The sequence below is a fragment of the Mugil cephalus genome, chromosome 7, assembly GCF_022458985.1.
Source record: "Mugil cephalus isolate CIBA_MC_2020 chromosome 7, CIBA_Mcephalus_1.1, whole genome shotgun sequence".
Taxonomy (NCBI): domain Eukaryota; kingdom Metazoa; phylum Chordata; class Actinopteri; order Mugiliformes; family Mugilidae; genus Mugil; species Mugil cephalus.
In genome coordinates, this window is record NC_061776.1 from 9,786,363 (window position 1) to 9,807,908 (window position 21,546).

The window sequence follows — 21,546 nt, forward strand, 5'->3', positions numbered from 1 at the left end:
TCTAGTTTTTAATGTTATTATACTTTATATTATTATAATATTAATTCTTGTCATGTCACTCTGACAGTTACAGCTTTGAATTACAAATCACTTCAACCACAGATGGACAAGGATATTCATGCAGGACAATTCTGCAAAACTTTTATTTATTTTTTTTAGCTTCGGTGTGGTAGAAACATTACGTCCTGGCAATAAATTGTGGTTGCGGGTTAGAACAGAATGCTGCAATGCACAAATATTATGGTCCCGGGTAAGAACGCCAATTGTAAAATAAGTCAACCGTGCTACATTACCCTGGACTCCATAACATTCTGACCAATTTATTTTTGTGAGGTGGATTTGCAATCGGTGTAAGGACCATGCCTCACCTCTCTGTGCGTTTTTATTTTTGGCAGTAAAAAGGGCTAAGCTAATTTCTCCGTAGTTGAAAGGCACACGGTTGTGCAGTGGCAGCATGGAGGGGAGTGACTTCAACATGCTGGAACTCCCTGTTAAGCCTTCTTGAGGCCTAACTTAACGAAACTTCGGTGAAGGGAGGTGCCCATTTGAAAACCCCCGTGGTGTGCCACATACAGCTAGTTAGCTGGTGCCTTCTTGTTGGTTGCTAGCTGGTAGCCGACTGCTAGCCTGCCGGTCAGTTATTCAGTTGGACTGACTTTCTAAATGCTTTTTGCCTCTTTGGATCTTAGCAGAAGGGATTTTATCCTGTGTAATAATGAAAGAATTTGAGAGGGTGTATGTCATTCATTGTCATTCATCAACATTTATTTATTTTCAAAATTAAGTGAGCATTAACATCTGTACGAATGCCCGTATGCTGCAATCAGTAGCTAGCTACTTAGCACTAGGCCTTTGGAAACACTATTAGGAGTAACGGTTTTAATCTATAAACTACAGAATCATCTAAAACTCAACTCAATTCAGCGTTCTGCTGGAAAACTTTTGGACCTGGCATTCATTCATGTGGATGTTACTTAGACATGTAGCACCCACCTAGACCAGACAAGACACCCCCCACCTCATGGCAGTGACACTCCTTGATGGCCTCCAAATTCACTAGATCCCAAACTGATCAACTGTCTGTGGGATGATCCATTCTGTTGTCCCCCACAGGACACCCTCAGCTGTCCATGTCCATTTTCTAATGAGTCTGGACTGTTTTGGAGGCAAAAGGGAGATCTGCACAATATTAGACAGATGGTCATAATGTTATGCTTGATCAGTGTAAATACACGTAATACTAGTATATAACGTCAAGCCTTAGTTTGTAGTTTTATATGCATGGCTTTCATTGAAAATTACTTTTTATCCCTCTGCTTCTCGGCCAGTAGCATGAACACAACATTACCAGAATCTGAGTTTACACAAGTCAGACACTTAAGCCTCCGGAAGAATTTGATTTGCCAGACGAGGCACGGAAGACTTTTGATCGTCATTTAAATCACACAGTCACAGTGACATTAAAAACACCCCTATTCAGACAAATACAGTCGACAACCAATTTTAAAAGGTGTTTGAAGTAGTAATGTCTTCTGTTCTCCGCTCTGAGCCCACTTCAACCCCTTCTCCATCCTGGCACACCAGGTAGGATAACAATCTGCTCTGTGAGTATGATAAGGTCGTTTTGTGGAGATTCATAAGTGCAGGTTGAGAGTAAGACAGCAATCAGAGGTGAAATAGCTTTTCCACCAGTGTGGCTTTCACCAAAGTGCATTTTTACCCATCAACCCCCTCTCCGGTAGCCGTAAAACAATTTCACATGTCAAGTACACTACATTTCACATCCCTTTCAATGTGGTCAAAGAGGAGAGATTACAATTTCGTGCGGCAGGTTGAGTGCTCACGCTGTGAAATGGAGAAAGAGCCGCCGCCTGTTAATTACGCGCAATTCAAGATGCGCAGGTAGAAAACAAGCCCGTCTGAAGTGTACTCAGACTGGGGAGCACAATCAGGGACACCTCTTAACCAGACATGGGATTTTAATCAGATACGTTAAAATTAGACTTAGCGCGAGGTGTTAATTTGTAGGTCAAGGCTTTTCCAGATTTCACTGTAACCTTTGCCCAGCCTACATGTGTCCCGACATTAATCAATTGGAAAAAAGGAGACATCCCCGCCTCCCCCCACCCCCCTCCATAGAAAGTAATTTCTCCAGGGCAGTTTAACACACCTCAACCTGATGTACACACAAACAGGTCTGGGCAGTGGCTGCTTAAAATTAGCGAGGGCCTGCTAATTAATTCCCCTCTCTGTCACCGGGGATGAGGTGGGGTGGGGGGGTGGCCTGGTTCAATCTATCTGTGATGCAGCCTTTGAGAGATTAGGCGTCAGATAGGGGAGGAAAACAATATCCATTAGTTTGCAATGCTACCTTTGTTATAACATGAAAAAAAAAACGTCATTCCATTAGTCTAATTCCTTAGGTGTCTCCTGCTCAGTGGTGGGGATATCTCTGCATTTCAAATCAAATGAGGAGCGATCAATGGAACATTAAAGAGACAAATTGTGTGCGACAGACACAAAATGCAGGGAAAGCATTTTAATGAATTTCAATGTGTGGATGACGGATAGGCCCTCTTCAATTAAAATGGATCAGACGGTACCATGGTATGTAACGTTGCTTTTGTTTCAGTTCATGAGGCCGCCGGAAAAGATTCGAAGCATCAGAGAGAAGTTTCAACAACGTCCCAGTAATAATCAGTAATAAACCAGAGGGAAGAACACTAAAACATGGTTAAATCTTCATAAGATGAAATATTTGTACATTCGAGCAGCAATCAATATTTATTAGCCTCTGAAACTTTAGTTGTTTACACGAAGCCTTACAATATATTACAATTATTGTCGGCCTAATCAGAAAAATGTCCCGCGTGAACTCTTAAATCAGCAGAATGAACATGCCATTTGGTGATAGGTTTGCTTCCTGGGAAAACATAAAACAACTAAAACACAGCAGAAAAAAAAAATGTGTCATGTTAAAGTGATGTGCAAGTAGTTGCGTCTTTGGATTATTTATATTCGCTGCGCCTCCATGAGCCAAGTAATAGTTTCTATTTTAAAGAATGCTATTAACTATGGCTGATCTACTCCCATGTATCTTTTGTCAACTTTCCATTGCCTGGCAGCCACATTCATTTGACACTGAATGATTCAGCTTGTGTAAATGAAGCCAGGGTTGACTATGATTTTGAAAGCGTTTAGAAAATAATTCTCCATTGTCAAAGGGGCAGACTTCGGGTCCTGACACGAGCCCGACCCCTCGTGTCGGACGCGCGGCCTGTTGCGCCGAAGCGTTCTGGTTCACCGAGTCGTCGTTTCTCGTTTTCACCGCCACCATCTCCTTACCTGAGGGCACCCACGGCTCCGATGAAGGCTTCTCTCTAGCGTTGGCCTGCTGCCAGTCAAGGTCATCGTCTCGGCCTTGGCTGTATCCGCACGCTGCCAGCGGCTTCTCAAAGTTACAATCGCCTGTGACAAAAAAAGGAAGAAATTTATATGGTTATACAGTTTTCCCATTAACTTGCTGCTCAACTGAATGAGTATATAAATTAAATTCTCCTCTTTTTTTCCCCCCCAGTGGTATTCATAATGTAATATGCCAGACAATGAGATGCATTTAAGTGAGACAGAGTGAAGGATTACTGTAGTAGGCGAGGCACAACATACATTACCATCATTAGCAATACGGCAGTCCAATTTCACAATGACAAGTATGAAGTGTCCAAACTCCATCATCGTTAGACATTATGTTCCCAAACTGCACCACCATCAGGGATAAATTGATTTATTTTCCTTGCCGGCCACAGAACTTTGCTGCTCGTGCGCCCTTACTGCACAGAGCCTCTCTAATCCTTTTTACAGGCTTCTTGCAAAATGACAGCAAGCAACCATTAGGTCCAGGCTTCAACAAGGCCCGGCGTGTGATCGATTAATACAAATACCCCTTTATTCGACGGCACCTTAAAGGCCACACAGAGAATGTGAGAGTTGAGCCCCCCCCCCCCAAAGTGCATTTCGATCCTCTCGTAAACCTATACAAAAAAAATGAATGTCAGAACAATATGTGTCTGGAAAGTTCATACCGGGTAAAAAAATAAAATAAATAAATAAATAAATAAAATATGAAATATAATGATACACTGTGGTGTCTGGAGAAGGTTAGATGACTACGCAGTGACACTGCGTTGCTTACATTGTTGATAATAGATGCACTGTACGTTGCCCTGCTCCTTGCCAGAATTGAACCCAAACAGCAAATCTGAAAATGTTGGCTGGCATATTGCTAATAAGTTTCTAAACACAGATGACATACAAATTTTATTGCCTCTGGGACTGTCCTTTGAGCCAGAATCTACACCAGGCCAAAACCAATATCTCATCTCTTACAAGCTCCCTCTGACATTCTGCTGCATAAAGGCTACGAGCCGGGGTTTTTGTTTTCCCATTTATCTCTCTGGTGACATTTACAGTACATGTGCAAATGAGTGGCCAAATGAGGAGAACACAGGATAATTAATACCTCGCTCCACAGGGCAACTGCTGATGATGTATTTGCTGCTTTGTCTGTCTTTCTGAGTGGGTGGACGTAGAAAGGGGAGAGACTGCCAAAGTATTACAGGTTTAACAAAAATAAATAAATAAATAAAAATGTTTAGAAATTCTTCAGTATTAGGATGAAATGTGTAGGCCTCATCTGAGCTAACAACCACTAGATTTGCTATGTCAGCAGCTGCTAGGAAGAGAACATCACAGAGGCTAACAAGAGAAGCTAACATGATAATAAAACATGCAGAACCACCAGACTGACATATTCTCGAGAGTTAAGTTATGTGAAAATGCCAAAACAACCTATATTGTTAGTTGAGAATATATCAGTTTAACCCAATTTAAGCTAATGCTAGCTAAGTAGCCTACTAACTGTTTAGCTAAATGTTCACTGTGTTGAATTTGTTTGTGGGCAAAAACTGGCTAAATTAGCTTTAACTGAAGCGTCATACATTGCATTTCATTTGATTAATTAAAAAAAAAATTCCTCTTCATGCATTAAAAGGTGTAAACTGTGTTGAAATCATTTTCGCCTTAGCTACCTTTTTTTTTGTTTGTTTTCTCCATAAGCCAATTAGCAAACAATGGTCCTTTGTTGCAGGAGGTTCAACATTTAGAAAATATATCATTAATACAGAAAACATAGTGTTTTAGCCATTGCTGTCCTATTGTTGCTAGTGCATGCATGAACTGGTGCTACAAGTCCAGATGTCTGGAGTTAAAAAAATAAATAAAAATGAAACAAAAGAAAGAAAGAGAAGGCAAAGGCTGAAGCTAACATAACAATGGTACTATTATAATTTATCCACATACTATGTGAAATAGCTGTTTTTGCATTTTTATGTTCTCAGACCCTTTTCTATTGCTGGGGGCAGGATGAATTAAACCAATTATAAAAGATGATTTTTTATTTATGTATTTTGGATTTTGTCCTAATAATTTAAATCTGCACCTAAAAGGTGGAAAGTAGCAGAAACAACAAAAGCTCCAATTACACACTGATGCATCAATCCTGCAATCTAAAATATACATATACCATTTTCAAATAAATATTCTGCATAACAGGTACTTTAAGTTGCATGTCACATAGTGTTATTTCAATAAAATTACGAATGCATCACTTTTATCTGCATCTCACCACTTAAAGATATTGCTACTTTAACCTCAGTCAAAAATCCCTTCTTCTCCACTGATAACTCAGTTGGGAAAGCTGCAGTATAAAGATGACATTTTTCCACTTCCAACTTTTAGATTCAGAGCTGCTGCAGGATTTTCTCTGCAGATTTGTATGCATGTGTCAAAACGTGCAACATTTCCAGTTGTATATTTCCATATGCTATCCCTTTTTTTTCTCCCTGAGGCATTATTCGAAGCTCATTAGCATTCTTTAACAGCTGTTAATTGCCACTGTATAATTGGGTGAGAGTTCATCATTCTGGGGAGGCAGATTTGTGATGAATACACCTACTGTATAGGAAGCAGGCAACGCAACCTGTGCAACCCATAATATTAATTGCTCATTCATGTAATGGCTGGGTAAAAAACTTTCTGAGAATCCCAATGGGTTCACATGAAGTCGCGGCCACCCTCCACCTCCCCGGAGCAACTCAAGGCACAAGAAGGCAGTGCTGGAAAAAAAAGGCATGTACTTCATGTTCAGTCAACTTACTCTCTAAATAAATAAAAATGAATGTGTTGCCAAGATGCAAGTTGGAGAACATTAACATGAGTCCTTGGCTGCAGCGTCACAGGGACTGGCTCCGTTGCATCAATATTTTGACTCAATAGTTCCAAGATCCCTCGCCCCGTGCCACCCACCTTCCTCTCACAGCATGGCGGAGCTCAAACAAACCCAAAGAGGTGGCTTTTTATTGGTGTTTGATATTCAAATCGATGGCACCGGGCGAGGACCGAAATATATTCCGAGTCAGTGGGAGTGGAGGGAGAATTTCGAACACCGAGGAGGAGAAAAGCCTTCAAAAAGAATATGCATAACATGGGGCCCATTTCTTGTTTAATTTTGAGATATATTTTTTTTTAAATGTCACTGTGTTTAATAATAAATCAGAAAAATTGAGGGAGGGGGGCGAGGGCTCAGTTTGAAACTTCATCCTCTTCAAAGACATCATTAACAGTTCTGTTCCATTAATGATCCTCTTGTTGCTCAGTTAATTTGAATACAAAAGACATTAGAAACCCTGCGCTTTCAATTTCATACATTTTAAGGTAGAAGAAACAAACGATGAACAAAAACTAGTGATTATGTTACAAATAAAAAAAGTTATTTTTATTTAAATAAGCCTTTTGAACAAAGATGGTGACCTAATGATAAGGCAGAAATTAAAAGACTTCAGAAAATGCAGTTTGCACCGTAAAGTCTTTTAGTGACTACGTTCTCTGAGTCTGTATGGATGATAATATCTGAAAACAGTGGGTGGAACTAACCCATACTTGCTTTTTCATTGACATTGCTCATTGCTGTGAAGACAGGGTACCATTACAACAGGGTAACAGAGTGTGAACAAGCAATAAATCAATTTGCATTGCTTTGATTGTTACACAAGGCCCTTAGTGTCAGACTTCACTATTGGGAAATTTTCCAATAACGCCTGCAACTTGTTATTGACCCTCTCAGTCTTGAGGTAAACATTAAAGCCACTCGTCCCACGCGAATTACATGGCATTATGAGCCTTCTCAAACGCGCAGCCTTTCATCATTGTGAGCGGCACAAATCAAAAAACAACATGTCTTGAAGATCGCGCATTTCATGTCATCGATACAAACGCGTGCTTCCGAGTCAAGAGCTCGTGCACAATCACGCAGATGAACGCATCAGTCAATAGTATCATAATAGTCCCTCACGCCGTAGGAGGTTTATATCGCTGCCAGTGTGTGGCACAACCCCCATATAATCAGCCTCGACAGCTGCTGAAATAGATATCCCAACGCGAGGGTGCCAACTCTCTGAAGGAGATTTAACTTTCAATAAAAGCCTCTATGAGGTGTGGGTAGTCTGGGAGTACAGATGAATGTGCTCCACCCTGTCAACATTCCCCTTTCAAGAGAAGCAAGCAGCTTGAAGCTAAAAAGGTGGCCCTCGATATGTCATGAAACAATTTATTCCTGAGTGAGAACACACAATAGTTTTTATATTTTCACGCAGAGTGCATTTCAAAGAAATCTATCCATCTTTTCCTGGACTGAGCCAGAGGCCAGAATCAATACCTCAAACCCTCAATGCTGGAGCCAATTTCTCCTAAAGATTTTCAAGTCAGACTTAAAAGGCCTTTTGTTATTGCACCTGTAACAAAAGTAAACTTTCAGCATTAAAAGCGGCGTGTGTGAAAGTTTGGTACTGTAGCGGAGTGCTGTGTACACAGCGCTCAGAATGCCAGAGAAGAAGTGCGAGGAGGAATTTAAGGGGGAAAAATAGTAAACTGAAAATCAGATGTGCCGTGAGGCATTAAATAAAAAACATGTTCCGCTGCGCTATTGCAAGGTTACCCTTCTGTAAAATTTCATTGCAAGAGATTTGTTATTTTTTGCCTGTTGTTTAATAAAAATAAAATTATTTAGCATAAAATTTAGCACAGGAGCACATATTCGTTTATTGTTGGAAGTCAGATCATGAAAGTTTGAAGCAGCGAGTTAGCTTAGCATAAAGACTGGAGTCTCCTCTCCTCTGACACTGCAAAAACAGCATTACTAGGAAGGAGCAAAATATTCTTATATTCAATCGAATCATCTTGCATTAAGAAAAAAATCTGCCAATGGGTTATGGGTTAGGGTTGGAAAACTCTTAAAATAAGTACAAAGTTCTTGTCTCTGAACAAAACATAAGATGTACTTTTTTGATACAAGGATTTTTCTGCTTTCTTGAAATTCCTTTTTCCTAATTAAAGCCATAAAAAAGACCAGGTTTAATACGGGTTTATGTGCAAGACAATTTCCAGTAGTCGCTATGACTTGCCATGCAGTGACTCAAAGAAGTCGCTCATCAGTCTTTGGCAGGAGTACAAGAATTTCCCAACATGTCCAATTATCTCTGTAGCATTAATATTTGCATTTTTTCGATCACCTGACGTAAGATGGCAAAATTTCTACACGGTAATTTTGTTACAAAGGAAGCACGCGAACAGCAGTGTCATTAGTATGGCATCTGATAGTCTACCCTCCCAGAGAGGATACTGAGCCCTTCTCCAGCAACGCTTCAGTCCCAGTGGCAGATATCATTGCTGCAAGACCTCCTTAAACCCTCTGCCAATTCTGCAATTACCAGCCTTCCAACCTGTTCTGCTGGGCTAGGAAATCTCAGGTCTGCCCTTCGCCCCAATCTGCCTCAATGTCTGCACTTGTTTTAACAAACATCTTGTCTGCTGGCGTCCCCGCAGACAGAAACCACAAGGCAATCTTGGGTAATTTAAAACCAATGTCGACTATCTCCCTCCACCACGGCCAGTTTAGAGCTTCAGAATCCTGCAGCTAAGCCCCTTAGGGACTGATAGGCCTTTTCACTCTGGCCCTATTTCACTTATCTATTGGCAGCTCCTGCCAAGTTCTATCTCTGCACTGAATTGCATGTATATATACTATCTGTTTGGGGACTTTGAACTGTGGGAAGGGATTTAGACAATCAATCTCAATATCATTATCAATCACGTCTTGCTGTTCACCACATTGATTCGAAGGGGAATAAAGAAGTTGGAGTTGGAGATTTCGGCTGATAATCTGCCTGGCTGAGCCGTGCTCTTGTCAGCAATTCTTTGCAAAACAAAACGGACAAACCACGTCTAGCGTGACGGAATGAAGATATCAGGGCAGAAGGAGAATATTTTTAAGTTATGGTTAGGTTTTCTTTTTTTAAATAGGATGCATGGATTTCTTATTTGAAAAAAAAAAAAAAACAGCAATCATTGGCACTATTTTCAGCTCAAAAAACTCTCATTAAAAAATCATGTCAACCAAGTATCAAATTGATGAATGTGCTTTACACCAGGAGTACAACATGCTTCCTGATCAAATACACCCTTGTGCACGGTTAGATGTACATCGAAGATGACAGGCAACCTTCTCCTTGGATATGCAAAAATTTTGACAGATGATTTTCAAACCATGTACGCCGGCACAGGGCTTGACGTTCTCTTCCACTGCACCTGTCAAGAACTTCCAGCAAATGGCTTCAAATCCATCTCCATTCCGCATAACCTGCCAGACACCAATTAAGATGAATATGTAATCTAGCTCGGAGACGTGCGTGATCCTTATTGTCATTTCTCCCCTAAGTAATAAAAATGAGGACTTCCGAGTGTGTCGGCATGGACGTATCCGGTGATGATGGCACCAAACAACGTGCGATTTCCTTTTAATTTGAGTCACAGCTTGCAGGGAAGCCGGCTAAGAGAATGGGCTATTGCTCAGAAGCAAGAATGTTTAGGATCAGATTTTATCGCATTTGTCTGACTGAGGACAAACACCTGCTGTGCAAAGTGTTTCGTTTACACAGAGCCTGGCTTCTGGCACATCCTCATTCTGACTTGACAGCAACAGTGCTAGTTAACAATTGCTTGTCCCAGGCATCCTCATTCTCGTGCCTATAAACAGAGAGAGCTACAGTCTGTCTGTCTCGGTGCCTCTGCCCTCCAGAGAGAGAAAATAAGGCTGTTTCCTCTTCAGTTTAATGCCTGTTGATACACTGAATGACAGAGAGAAATAGGCTTGTTTGGCTTCTCATTTTCCGGTGTACAACATGCCCCCAGAAATAACACGGTGACTGAGCATGAAAGGCTTTATTAAAATTACTGTTTATTTGTTGCGCAAGTTGAAACATCGTGGAGGAGATGATGCATTTTGATTTTGAGGGGTGAGGAGAAGCTGTAAGAACGCTTGTCGGCTGAGGTCCTGCTGCGTATTCCCTGCTATTGTGGATGTGTGTGCTGAGCTGCAGAACCTGTGAAGACGGTTTAAAGAGGAACCCTCTGCATTGATTCACAACACGGGTTTGGCTCAATACTGCAAGAGTGGAAATTAAAACTTCCTCCAGCTTGGTTTCACATTTGATCCAGGTGAGATGGGCCACTGGCCTGGGCTTCAATCAATGAAAGACATAAGAGAGGAGAGAAATCCCTGGTTTCCCCTGAAAAATAGATCCACACCTGGACAGGGAGCCCTCTGGAAGGAATAAGAGCACAGCCTGTGCTTGATGCTAAAAAGCCTCTGGCTCACTCCAATAAAAAAAACAACACCGCACCATCCCGCAGTGGACGACCCTTTAAACCGAAAACCTTCAATCCTCACAAAACCTGCTAAGTCAACCAACCTTTGAATCCTGCCTCAACACTGAAACACGGATGGGATGAAATGCTAATGTTAGTATCAGTATCTTTCTCCCCGTTCTCACCGAGTTTCCCAGACTCTAATTTGTCAAACATGCAAATAACAATGCCAGAAATTAGCCCAAAGGGAGAGTTCCTCCAGAGGAGAGAATGATTATGTTTGATCATGGAATAAACAAGAACATTAACATGCTTTGTTGGTTTTCCAGAACTGGAACAAATGCTTGTTTTTATGTGTGGAGGAGGGAATAATTCAAGGTTGAATGTCAAAGAATTAGGAAGTCGCTAAAGCTAATTAGAAAATGTAGAAGAATGGAAGAAAGGTTGGATCTATCCCTCCTGAGAAGAGAACAAATCTAGGCCACGAAGCAAAGCGTGTGCATTCGGCCGGAATTATCGGCTTGATGAAATATCATTACTTTACTTTTGTGCCGCGACATATTGTCAATCACATATTCAGTTCATTTAGTCCCTCGCCACGCGGCCGGGTCGAGCTCGGAACGCCTGATCAGAATGTGGACACGGTGCACAGGTGGGAGGTGGATGTCCTGGATCTCAGCTTCGCCTTGACAGGTGTGGCTGAAGAGATTTCAATCCCAGTGGGAGGCTTTTCAAAGCGCCATCTTAGGGTCTTCACCTGCACACTTCAAACACATTCAGACCCCTTTGTCTCTCGGCTCAAGCCCCATAAATCAGCTACCTGAAAGAAAAGCCCCATGGCCCGGTTTAATCCTCCTGGGTCATGGGGAGCCTGTGCGGAAGGCGTATGAGGCCAGCTTTTAAATTTACAGCATGTGCGGAGCTCTTGTTGTGCTCGGGAAAGTCTGCACACCGATCGGTGTATGGATCTCAAAACAAGTGGGAAGAATCTTGTGTCTCGCCGTGTTTGACAACAGCCTCGGTCCTTACAGCCGTGACATTTTCCGACAATGCAGATAATTAGACCAATAAAGCTCACCAACAGCATTTACCGTGACATTTCTCTCCTATGTGAGGCTGCTAATATTATATCATTCGCATGACTTGGTCCTGGTAGCCCAAAGCTATTTCCGTAAATGGCATTACAGTCAATTTCCACTGTGTCAAAATGGCACCCATTATCACAGCTTTATTGGCAGGAGGTCTGTTTCTAATTAGGGATGAACCACGTCAAACAACCATGTCAAACATAAAGTTATAGATTAATTAAGTGCCTCCTTGTTGGAGTTTGTGTTGCGTTTCAATCTAGCCAGGTGACACCGTCTTCACACTATTGTGTTACTCAAGGTATATGGGTTGTACACCATAGTGTGGAAGCCTGAATCAGACATTTTGGACTTTTAATACTCGGGTTGTCTACTGAGAACATGTCTGATACAACTAAATCTGTGTAGCTACGTCACTGATTCAAGATTGTTTATTGTCCTTGTGTGAGCATACAACTGAACTTCAGGTTATTCAAAAAATACATATTCTGCAAAACATAAGGAGTCATTTGAGTAGGTATGCTTATTTGTGCTCTTTCATATCTGTATCATAAGAGTGAGAAGTCAGTTAGCTTCGCTTACATTAGCACAGGACACTGCCCATCAACACCTTTAGCCGACTTCCTGGTGGTGTCCGATGGTTGCCTGGCAACCTCAAAATGGTTTAGTATGGATTGAACAAATGGATGTTATGTATTAATTAATGGACTCCAGAGGAGCTGGCAGGTGGATATCATTACCTTTGGACACAACCATTTTATGTTCAGACAACCGACTACTGGCTCTAGCTTCGTATTTACTGTACGAATGTAAGAGTGGTATCGATCTTCTCGTCTGACTCTTGCCAAGAAATCTTCCCTGACGCAGGTCTGGTGTTTTGGACTGAGGCGTATCTATTTCTAATCTATGGATGTGATGTACAAGTCAGTCAGCATGTTGTGAACATGATGAGAAGAACTTTTTTATTTTAAATCTACCAGCCAGTTCGTCTAAATTTTTTAAAGTAGAATCTGGACTCTGGTTATTATAACAATTGCATTTTCCTGTTCTAGTATATTGGTGTCTATTTTACCATTCAAACGAGATAAACATATCAAAATATGTCATAGCTAACCCTCTTATAATAACGCAGCATAGTAATAATGCAGGCATGCTGAGCGACGGACCAACGTTATAACAAATTAGACTTTTCAGTTGATTTGTTATCAGTTCAGACAGTCAAGAGGTATGAATAAGTTAAGGAAACAAAGGAATTCCCAGTCTCATTAATAATATTAATTTTTAAATTCAATTATTTTATGACTGACCTATTTTCTGATTTAAGTGTCCCATCAAAACCTTGCACATCACAGAGCTCAGAGGAACCTTTAATGTTTTAGATGGATCTCAGGCTCCTGCGGGGGAGCTCATCTGGGAGGGTTCGAGGTTCCAGTCTCAGCTCATGTCGTGTCCCACTGCAGCAGAATATTACAGCTTAGCTAGTGTGGCATCCAGGTGAATGATTGCAGGTATTAGTCTGGGGCACACAAACTTCTCAGGCAATGCAGCCGTCTGCTGATTTCTCGTTACGCTGCAGGTTTTTTCATTAACATTGTGACAAACGTCCGTATAAAGTCATAGTGCAAGCACATTCTAGCCGGACAGAGGAGGAAATTTACAGCGGAGATTGGTGAAGTCAGGACCAGTGAGTACAAGAAACGTGTGGACTGAAGCGAAACTACGGTGGCCCTGAGGGGCCAAAACGAAAAGACTTCCAACACATTCACTGGTTTGTGTTCAAATCAAAACATTTTGGTTTAGGTGCACGTGATACGAAGCACTTTAAAGCAGGTTGTGATGAGGCATCTCCCAATCACCCCCACCATGATTTGAAGGACATTTCAGTCCAACATATATGTCAAAAGACGCAAAATGCATCAGAAATAGTACCCCAAAAGATAACTCATGCTGCACACATGACCTTGCCAACAAGTAACCACAACAAATAACACAATTAATTTGGTAAATTAGGTCAAATTAGTCTGACTCACTACACAAATACTTAACTAAACAGGGAGCGTGTCAGGACTCCATGTATCTCGACATTGTGATTCTTTGACTGCCATAATCATTACCTCCTTGTCTAGAAGCACTTTAACAGCACAGAAGGAATGAAAAAAAAAAAAAAAGATCATCATGTATTCAAGTGCAAATTTGCCGAGCGCTTTGGAAACCAATAACAGACGGCGAAGGCAACAGTGAACCAACAAAGAGGCTTAAAATAGATTTAAAATGTGTCTTCTTCTTCTGGGCTTGGTCAGCGCCAACATTTCTCCATTGTGACTGATCTATCATTTATCTAAAGCTTTCTCAGATAGATTAGAAAAAAAAAATAGCACTTAGTCTGCGTGTGAAGTACATAAAAGCAAATGTCTGCCCAGTAAGTGGAAGTCAATAGAAACGTTTCCGTGACATTTACATCCCCTTAATTGAATGTGGCAGCAGGTTCCGGTTTACACGTCATCAGCAGTGAAGGGCTCTGTAATCTGAGTTCTGCATGCAGCATATGGGGCAGTAATTATATACTGCTGCATCAGATGTAACAGATCTCTGCAATAAACGAGGTGCTAGTCACACACTTCACATTGTCTCAGCTTGAAATGCCATTTGAAATGAAGAGCAATTTACTGCATGTACTGTTATTTCCTAAAGATTGAACCTCTCAACGCTCTCAGGCAATAAAAAAAAAAAAAAAAAGACGAAACACTAGTTTGGATCAACTTTTATTCTAAGTACCTGCAGGCTAAACGTTCATTAAAACAGTGGCATCTGTCAATCTGTCAATCCGATCCCTCAAGACTTTCTAAAAAAGCACCGCTGTCTGAACTACGGCGAAGGTCACAATACTCTTAATACTCTTAACATTTGAGGAAAACGTCTCATCCGCTCAACCATCACTTTGAGGGGCCCGCTCTTCTTGACCATCCCACCGGCGCTTTGACCTATATCAGTTTGGCCAGAAGAGCTAAATCAATCATAAAACAAGGAGAGCTGCCAAAGCCTTTCTTCACACCCCAACACTGCTGCAGCGCTCGCTGCCACGTCCAGGCTATTCTGACATGGCCTCAGAAATGTCACAGACATCAAAAGGGACAAGATGCATGTGCTGCGGGGCTGTTATCACTGTCATGAACCTCGGAATGAAGATATATATATTTATAAATAAAGGAAGAGACAGGGGAGGAAGACAAGGTGATAAAATATTTAACACTCAAATCAAAGATACTCTTAAAATTAAGTCATGGCTCCTGAATAGCAAAAACAATAACAACCAGGTAAGTTTCGCAGATACCGATCCTTTTTCTTGAAACGCCATGATCATTGAGTAACTTTGTAATTTTCACTTTAGTTATTGTGATTCTGATAAAATACAGGACACATATTTAGACGAATAAACCTTAACTTGTTAACAATTTTACAGTATAAAATTTAAGCAATTCCATTTTCACTAAACACAGCCGATTTAGAAAAAAGTCATTGGTGCAAAACAAGAAAAAGGAACAATGTAACACAAATACAACTATAACCAAGTAAACAACACAACAGCAATGGAAAATAAGTCTGCTACAAAGTCAGCTGAGTAAAATAAGTACACAAAAGCAACAATGTAATAATAAGTATAATATTTGCTCAGAGAGGGAAATGTTGGCTCATTAACTTTCCACCATAGAAGTGAGTCTGCATCCTGTGCAGTTGTCTTCTCTTCTGAGTACCAACGCATTTCAGTAACAGTGTCAGTGCCAGATGTGCGATGCTGCTGTGTTGCTAGAGTGTCAAACTCCGTCCACATCCCACCTTTTGCTACAGGTGGGGATGGAGAAGCTCCTGCCGCGCACAGACTAGGAGAGAAGCTGCACTCACACGAGTAATGGAGTAATTGGATGTATAGAAGAGAAACTGCACGTCAGGCTACATTGTTGGCTACAGCAGGAGCCTTCAAACGTTTTTCAGGCCAAGGACCCCAAACTGATGGAGAGATTAAGTAGGGACCCCCTACCTACTATATGTGTTATATTTTAAACTCGGCCTAGTGAAAATTATAATTATACATCATTATTATTATCCTGCTTTCAATATTAAGCCATTCAAATAATACACAGGTTTAATAATTCATTCCGCGCCTCCATGTATCCCTTTACTAAAATATGCTGGATGTTAACATGTATTTAAAGAAATTAAAATTTGTGAGGGAAAATTAAAAAAAATAATAATAAAAAAAATCTGAAAAAAATCTAATCAACCAAAGATTTTGTGACCCCCTACCTACACAGACCCCCCTGTTGAAGACCTATGGGCTACAGAGCAGGTTCCTGTGCCTATGGCATCAGATCACACATCAGATGATGGTCAGTGGGCTTTCAGTTTTGTTATGTTGTCTTGGTCGTCACATGTATGGAAATATGAAACTAATAGTTCAATGGAAAGTCTCCAAAAAGCCAAAAGTTTGTAAAAGAACACTTTTCCATAAACCCCAAGACATTTCTAACCATCTGGAAAATATTCACATTTAAAAGGGTTTTCAACATGTTTCCTCAGGTGGTTCTGTTTTCTTAATCTAAACCAAGGTTAGTTTTGATAAAAAAATTAAAAAAAATTAAAAAAAAAAAAAAGATGCTGCAACATTAAAACCAGTGACAATTCAGTTTTCCACTGGGAAACTTTTGGACCTGGTATTAATGTGGATGTTATTAGACATGTACCATCCACTGAGATCAGACCAGGCACCTCCAGAAAAAAATAACATTTAAAACAGCACATGACCTGCCCTCCCAATACACTAGAACCCAAACTGATTAAATATCTGTGGGATGATTCACAGATGACCCCCCCACTAACAGGCACAGGGGAGACCTACACCATGTTAGGAAGGTGGTCGTAATGTAATGCTGGATTGGTGTGATCTATAGGTATAAACAGCACAGTAGTGGAATAAGAGGGAATGATAAGAGCAACGTGGTTCCTTTCCTTTATTTCTGCGTACACAGTCGCACAGAAATTAATTTTAACAATGATTTTGGTCTCATCAGACAGAGTCTGTGAGAAAAGTTATCTCCCACTCGCGACTACACGGAAACTTAGCACGAAGCTCTTAATTTAACCTTGCGTAGCCTGGTCCAGATGGCGAGGTGAATCTGAAAAAGTACATGGTGAGATTTCACAAAATATGGTCAGCAAGAGCTGCTCTGGATTTTACTCCAACACCCAGATGTTTAAGTTGAAAGCCGACATGGAATTTTACACTACGACCATCTGCAGTGCTGACCTGACATCGCAGTAAAATAAATAACGCTGCAGACGTGAAAGCTTCTGAATTACACTCCCCGGCAATTAAAACAGTTCTTATTCCAAATGCAGGCGGAGATTCTGAAGTACTTTCTGACTGCAACTTGGGCTGAACCATATGCAACAACAAACAACGCACAAAACCAGAACTTATCCAACAGATTGAGAGCTGGCAGACATCCCAAACTTCTAAATGACAAATCTGAATATGATGACAACTGGCGCCTGGAAAGCATTCGCTCCTTAAAAGGGAGAAGATGAACATTAAGCTGTATTTTCAAGAAGACAGGCGCATAGATGTATTATCCATCTCATGCATAAAATTAACAACCTGTGCCTCATTTTGACATTCACAAGCTTCATTTTCTAATGATTAAGATGAGAAGTTGCAAAGTAAGAGGTAGATTTAGTACGGGAGCAATCTTTTTTTTTTTTTTTGTTGGAATTGTGCCCACGGCTTCAGGTCTTTAATGAATTAGATGTGTGAAACTTTTCAAGCCGCATCCTCCATTTCACACACACATTTCATTAACCTGCAGTTCATTCATTATTGCTGTGGGTGTGGAGGAAAAGTAGCAGCCACAGATATAATTGCGTTATCGGGGTTGTAGGGCTGTGGCTAATTACTGGCTGAGAACACAACATAGGCACTTAGACATCAGTCTGATGGAACAAACCACAATGGCTTGTGACAACAGCTGTCTTCTCTGAAATTCCAGTAGAAGACGCGATAGCGGAGTAAGTCATGACTCATGCAGAATCACATCAGCTCCATAGCATGGAATGTGACAGAGGGATACTAAAATAAGTCCACAAGTTTTATTCTGCACAATCGAGGGACACGATTTTGGCGAGAACGGCTAAAACAGGACGAATGTTTTGTGAGGAAATTTAGCACCACTCTAATCACAGCGTTCAAGAAACCCCAAGCAATTTGTTGTGGTGCTGCAACACAGCAGTTACGCTCGCATGTACGGAGTAATCTGGCTGCGGGCCACACAGCCGTTAAGGCCTGATTTGCGTTAAGCCGTTTACTCAAACCTTTGATACTCTGCGCCACGTTGCTGGTAAACCTGTGGTGACCCGTCCCTGGATGCAACAGTTTGATGCAACGAAGATGCAGCCAGTGCTACAAGTAATAGAAGTTTTTAAGAGGGACGAGCTATTCTTACACCCACAGTTCGGTTAAGTAAGTCTGATAAAAGCAAGGCACAGAAATAAAATATTAAACTGTAAATCAGAGGTCTTCAGTGTTTTTCAGGCAGAGGAGCCCAAACTGATGGAGAGCTTAAGTAGGGACCCCCCACCTACTATATGTGTTCTATATTAACCTCAGCCTAGTGTCATTTATAAATATTAATTATTATTTTGCATTCAATATTAATCTATCCCTTATCCTTTTACTAAAATATGTTGGACTCATGTGTGTTCAAAGAAATTTAATATATATATATATATATTTATAAAAAATGTCTAATCAACCAAAGATTTTGCAAAAAACTGCATAAGTGATAATGCAGTTTGATAATAATGTGTTCAAATAAACTGCCTCTAATACGGGTTAACAACAAAGTCACCGGAAACCAATTTAGAAATTAGACCTGGAGTGAAACCATGCAGCAACTTCCAACATTTAGCACAAAAAACATAATTTTTATATAACCCACCCATTAAGATCATATCAAAGCTTAAAGATATGCATAAATAAAGGAGGCTGCCTTGAGTAAAAGGCGGGTGGCATTTCAGGTTCCCAGTTGCATGGTCACCCACCCGCCTCATTTCTGCTTCACCTCTTTGTCCAGATTTTAAATTAGCCGTGGGTTAGCCAAGTCAGACGCAGTCAAGATGGCGACGGCCAGACGTACCACACGGTGCTTCAAAAACATTCTTCAGGAAATCTACAGGTAAGGGTTGTCCATAGTTATCAAGTTGCAGCGGAAAATACACAACACAAAACTCCTTCAGTGTCCAGTAAAGTACAGAGCAGCACCCGTTCTGCAGGTAAGAGGTCCTGAAGTCATATTTCTTCCAACAGCATTACGTCTAAACTGCACTTAGGAGTCTTTAAATTGGCCTCAGTTATTTCCAGCCTGCTCTTGTTAAAACTTAACTCAAGACACGACCGGCGCTCATCCCGCGAGTCTCAGCGAGCCGAGACATTGTCTGTCACCTGGCCTCCCTCATCTTCTAGCCAACACAATGTCTGACTCATTTCAGCTCAGAAACTCAACATTTAGAGCTCATGAAAAGCACTTCAGACGAGACGTCCATAGCAGCACATTTCCTCACAATCAAAGCTTTACAAAGGGAGGAAAGTGGGAGCGCGGGCGCCGCGGAGTTATCCTCATGAATCTCTGGCAGCGTTTTTTTCTTTTTTTCTTCATCTTCTTCTTCTTTCCTTTATCCTCCTGTCGACAGCGTGTCAGATTCTTATAAAAAACCCATCTTACACTCATGTCTGTCTTTCACTGAATTGGCTGGAGATACCTTCTCTACCGACTGACCTTGAGAAACAGATTTTTAACTTTTTCACAAATTTTAAGAGGCATTCAATCTCTTGTTTATTTATTTATTTATTTATTTATTTACTAAATAACGAGAGTTAAATGGAAAAATCAATAGTAAGAAAGGAACACCCACAAACTCTCCATCTGTGTTTCTCTGCTCTGCAAAACTCGCTGGCCCTAAAGATTGTGGCGTTGAGGAGCCGAGCCGCACTCCGAGGCTGACTAGTATATTTTCTCTCTGCCATTTTTATCTCTCTGTTCACATGCTGTTCAGTGTCCATTTATCCGTGGCGAGGGCTTCTCCTTGGCAGGAACGATCACTTTCAACAACAGTCCCCGCGAATCAGAGCGAAGTGTCACATCGTTCCAGTGACAACTAACGACTACCAATGTATCTGGGCAGGCTGCCAGTGCGCTGAGCTAGGAACAGCCAGGGGGGGTGGAGGAAGAGGAGGAGGAGGAGGAGGAGGAGGAGGAGGAGGGTGGCGGGCGGGTGGGTGGTGATGGGGGGGCTGCACGCTCCAAGGAGACAGAGGTTTAGCTCACTGGTGGCAGCATCAAAACCTCACATCACATCCCTTCAGTCAACAAAGTCCCTTACACATCATGTGTCGAGAGATGAAATCAATCTGCTTTGAGAGGCTGACTCTGATACTGTATGTCTGGAGGCCGGCTGAGGCAGGAGTCAGAGAGTCCAATAACCCAACTGAAGGAGGGAGGGCGGCGGGGGGGCATGGAGTCGGGAGGGGGGGGGCATCTGATTCACCCGACAGTCAAGTTCTCTCCTGCCATCTGCTCATTTGTAGCACCAAGGTCAAAGCGGTCAACGAAACTTTACTTTACAAATATATATTTATATTTTTCGCCGTCAGGATTAAGAGTAAAACACACTACGCCCATAAATAAACACTAATTGGTAGCTAATTTTCTTCGTACTTGCCTGGTTGATTCATTGCCTCTGGGCTCCTATGAATTATTCATCCAAGTGGCAAACTAGCTTTATGTATAAACCTACAAGGCACCGCATTCATTATGCTATCATGCCGAGTAATTCCAAGCACTGACGGCTAGTATTAGAATAATATGCATATTGGGTATTCTCTTTTTTCCTCGCGGCATTGGCAGGCAGCAGTAGCGCTTCCGTTGGCAGGGACTGAGAGGGATGCAACACCCCTCGTGGCTGAAAAAACCCCCTTGTTTTGACAGAGGATTGAGCGAGGAGGGGAATGAGTGTTTCAGCTCTGCCCTCGCGGAGGGAGGATTAAGCTGTGTGGTCGCGCTGCCTGGTGGCGCTGGGGAGCCGGTAGGCCATGTTATCATGTCAATCCTTCCTCCCATGGTAACACAGCTACGCGCTGTGCACCCCCCTCTCCCTCCCCACGATTCAAAAAGAAGCACCTGGCTTGGCCACGGGGAGATCGTGAGGCTCGTCCGTCTCCCTTCGGGAGCGGGGCTGCATTGCACTTTTCTCCAAAAAATCCCAGGACAGGGCCGACTGCAGAGGAAGGACAACTCAAAGGCATGGGCACTGTGAGGCTACAGCTTCTGTTTGTACTTCGGAATAAGCTTTTCCTTCCCCGCTATCGCATCCAGACTCCCCGCGCGTTTTCCCGTGCACAAGTTTGCGGCGACAGCAGCAGAGCGGGGGCGACCGGTCGGACGGAGAGCCGGTGAAACAGAAATGTCAGTTCAAAGCAGAGCGAGGCTGTTAAATGGCAGCAGGCGCCTGGCTGAGGTATCCGTCTTCCCAAGTGTTCCCTGTCTCCGCTGATCTGTCTCCGCACCGGAGATACCTTGCCTCCAGAGGCCCACGTTAAGACCTCAGGCTACAGCAACATCAGTGTGAGGAAAACACGCAGTGAACCTGGGTGGGC

At 41.9% G+C, this 21,546-nt stretch overlaps 1 protein-coding gene across 17 annotated transcripts in view; it reads right to left on the reverse strand.

The window, feature by feature from the left end:
- The window catches only part of LOC125010348 (receptor-type tyrosine-protein phosphatase mu-like), a 156,290-nt gene that overhangs the window by 119,040 nt on the left and 15,704 nt on the right, over positions 1 to 21,546 (reverse strand). For all 17 annotated transcript variants that reach the window (XM_047588908.1, XM_047588921.1, XM_047588920.1 and 14 more), the window contains exon 2: positions 3,346 to 3,468. In XM_047588908.1, coding sequence (XP_047444864.1) covers positions 3,346 to 3,468 — 123 coding nt within the window. The remainder of the gene's footprint in view (positions 1 to 3,345; positions 3,469 to 21,546) is intronic.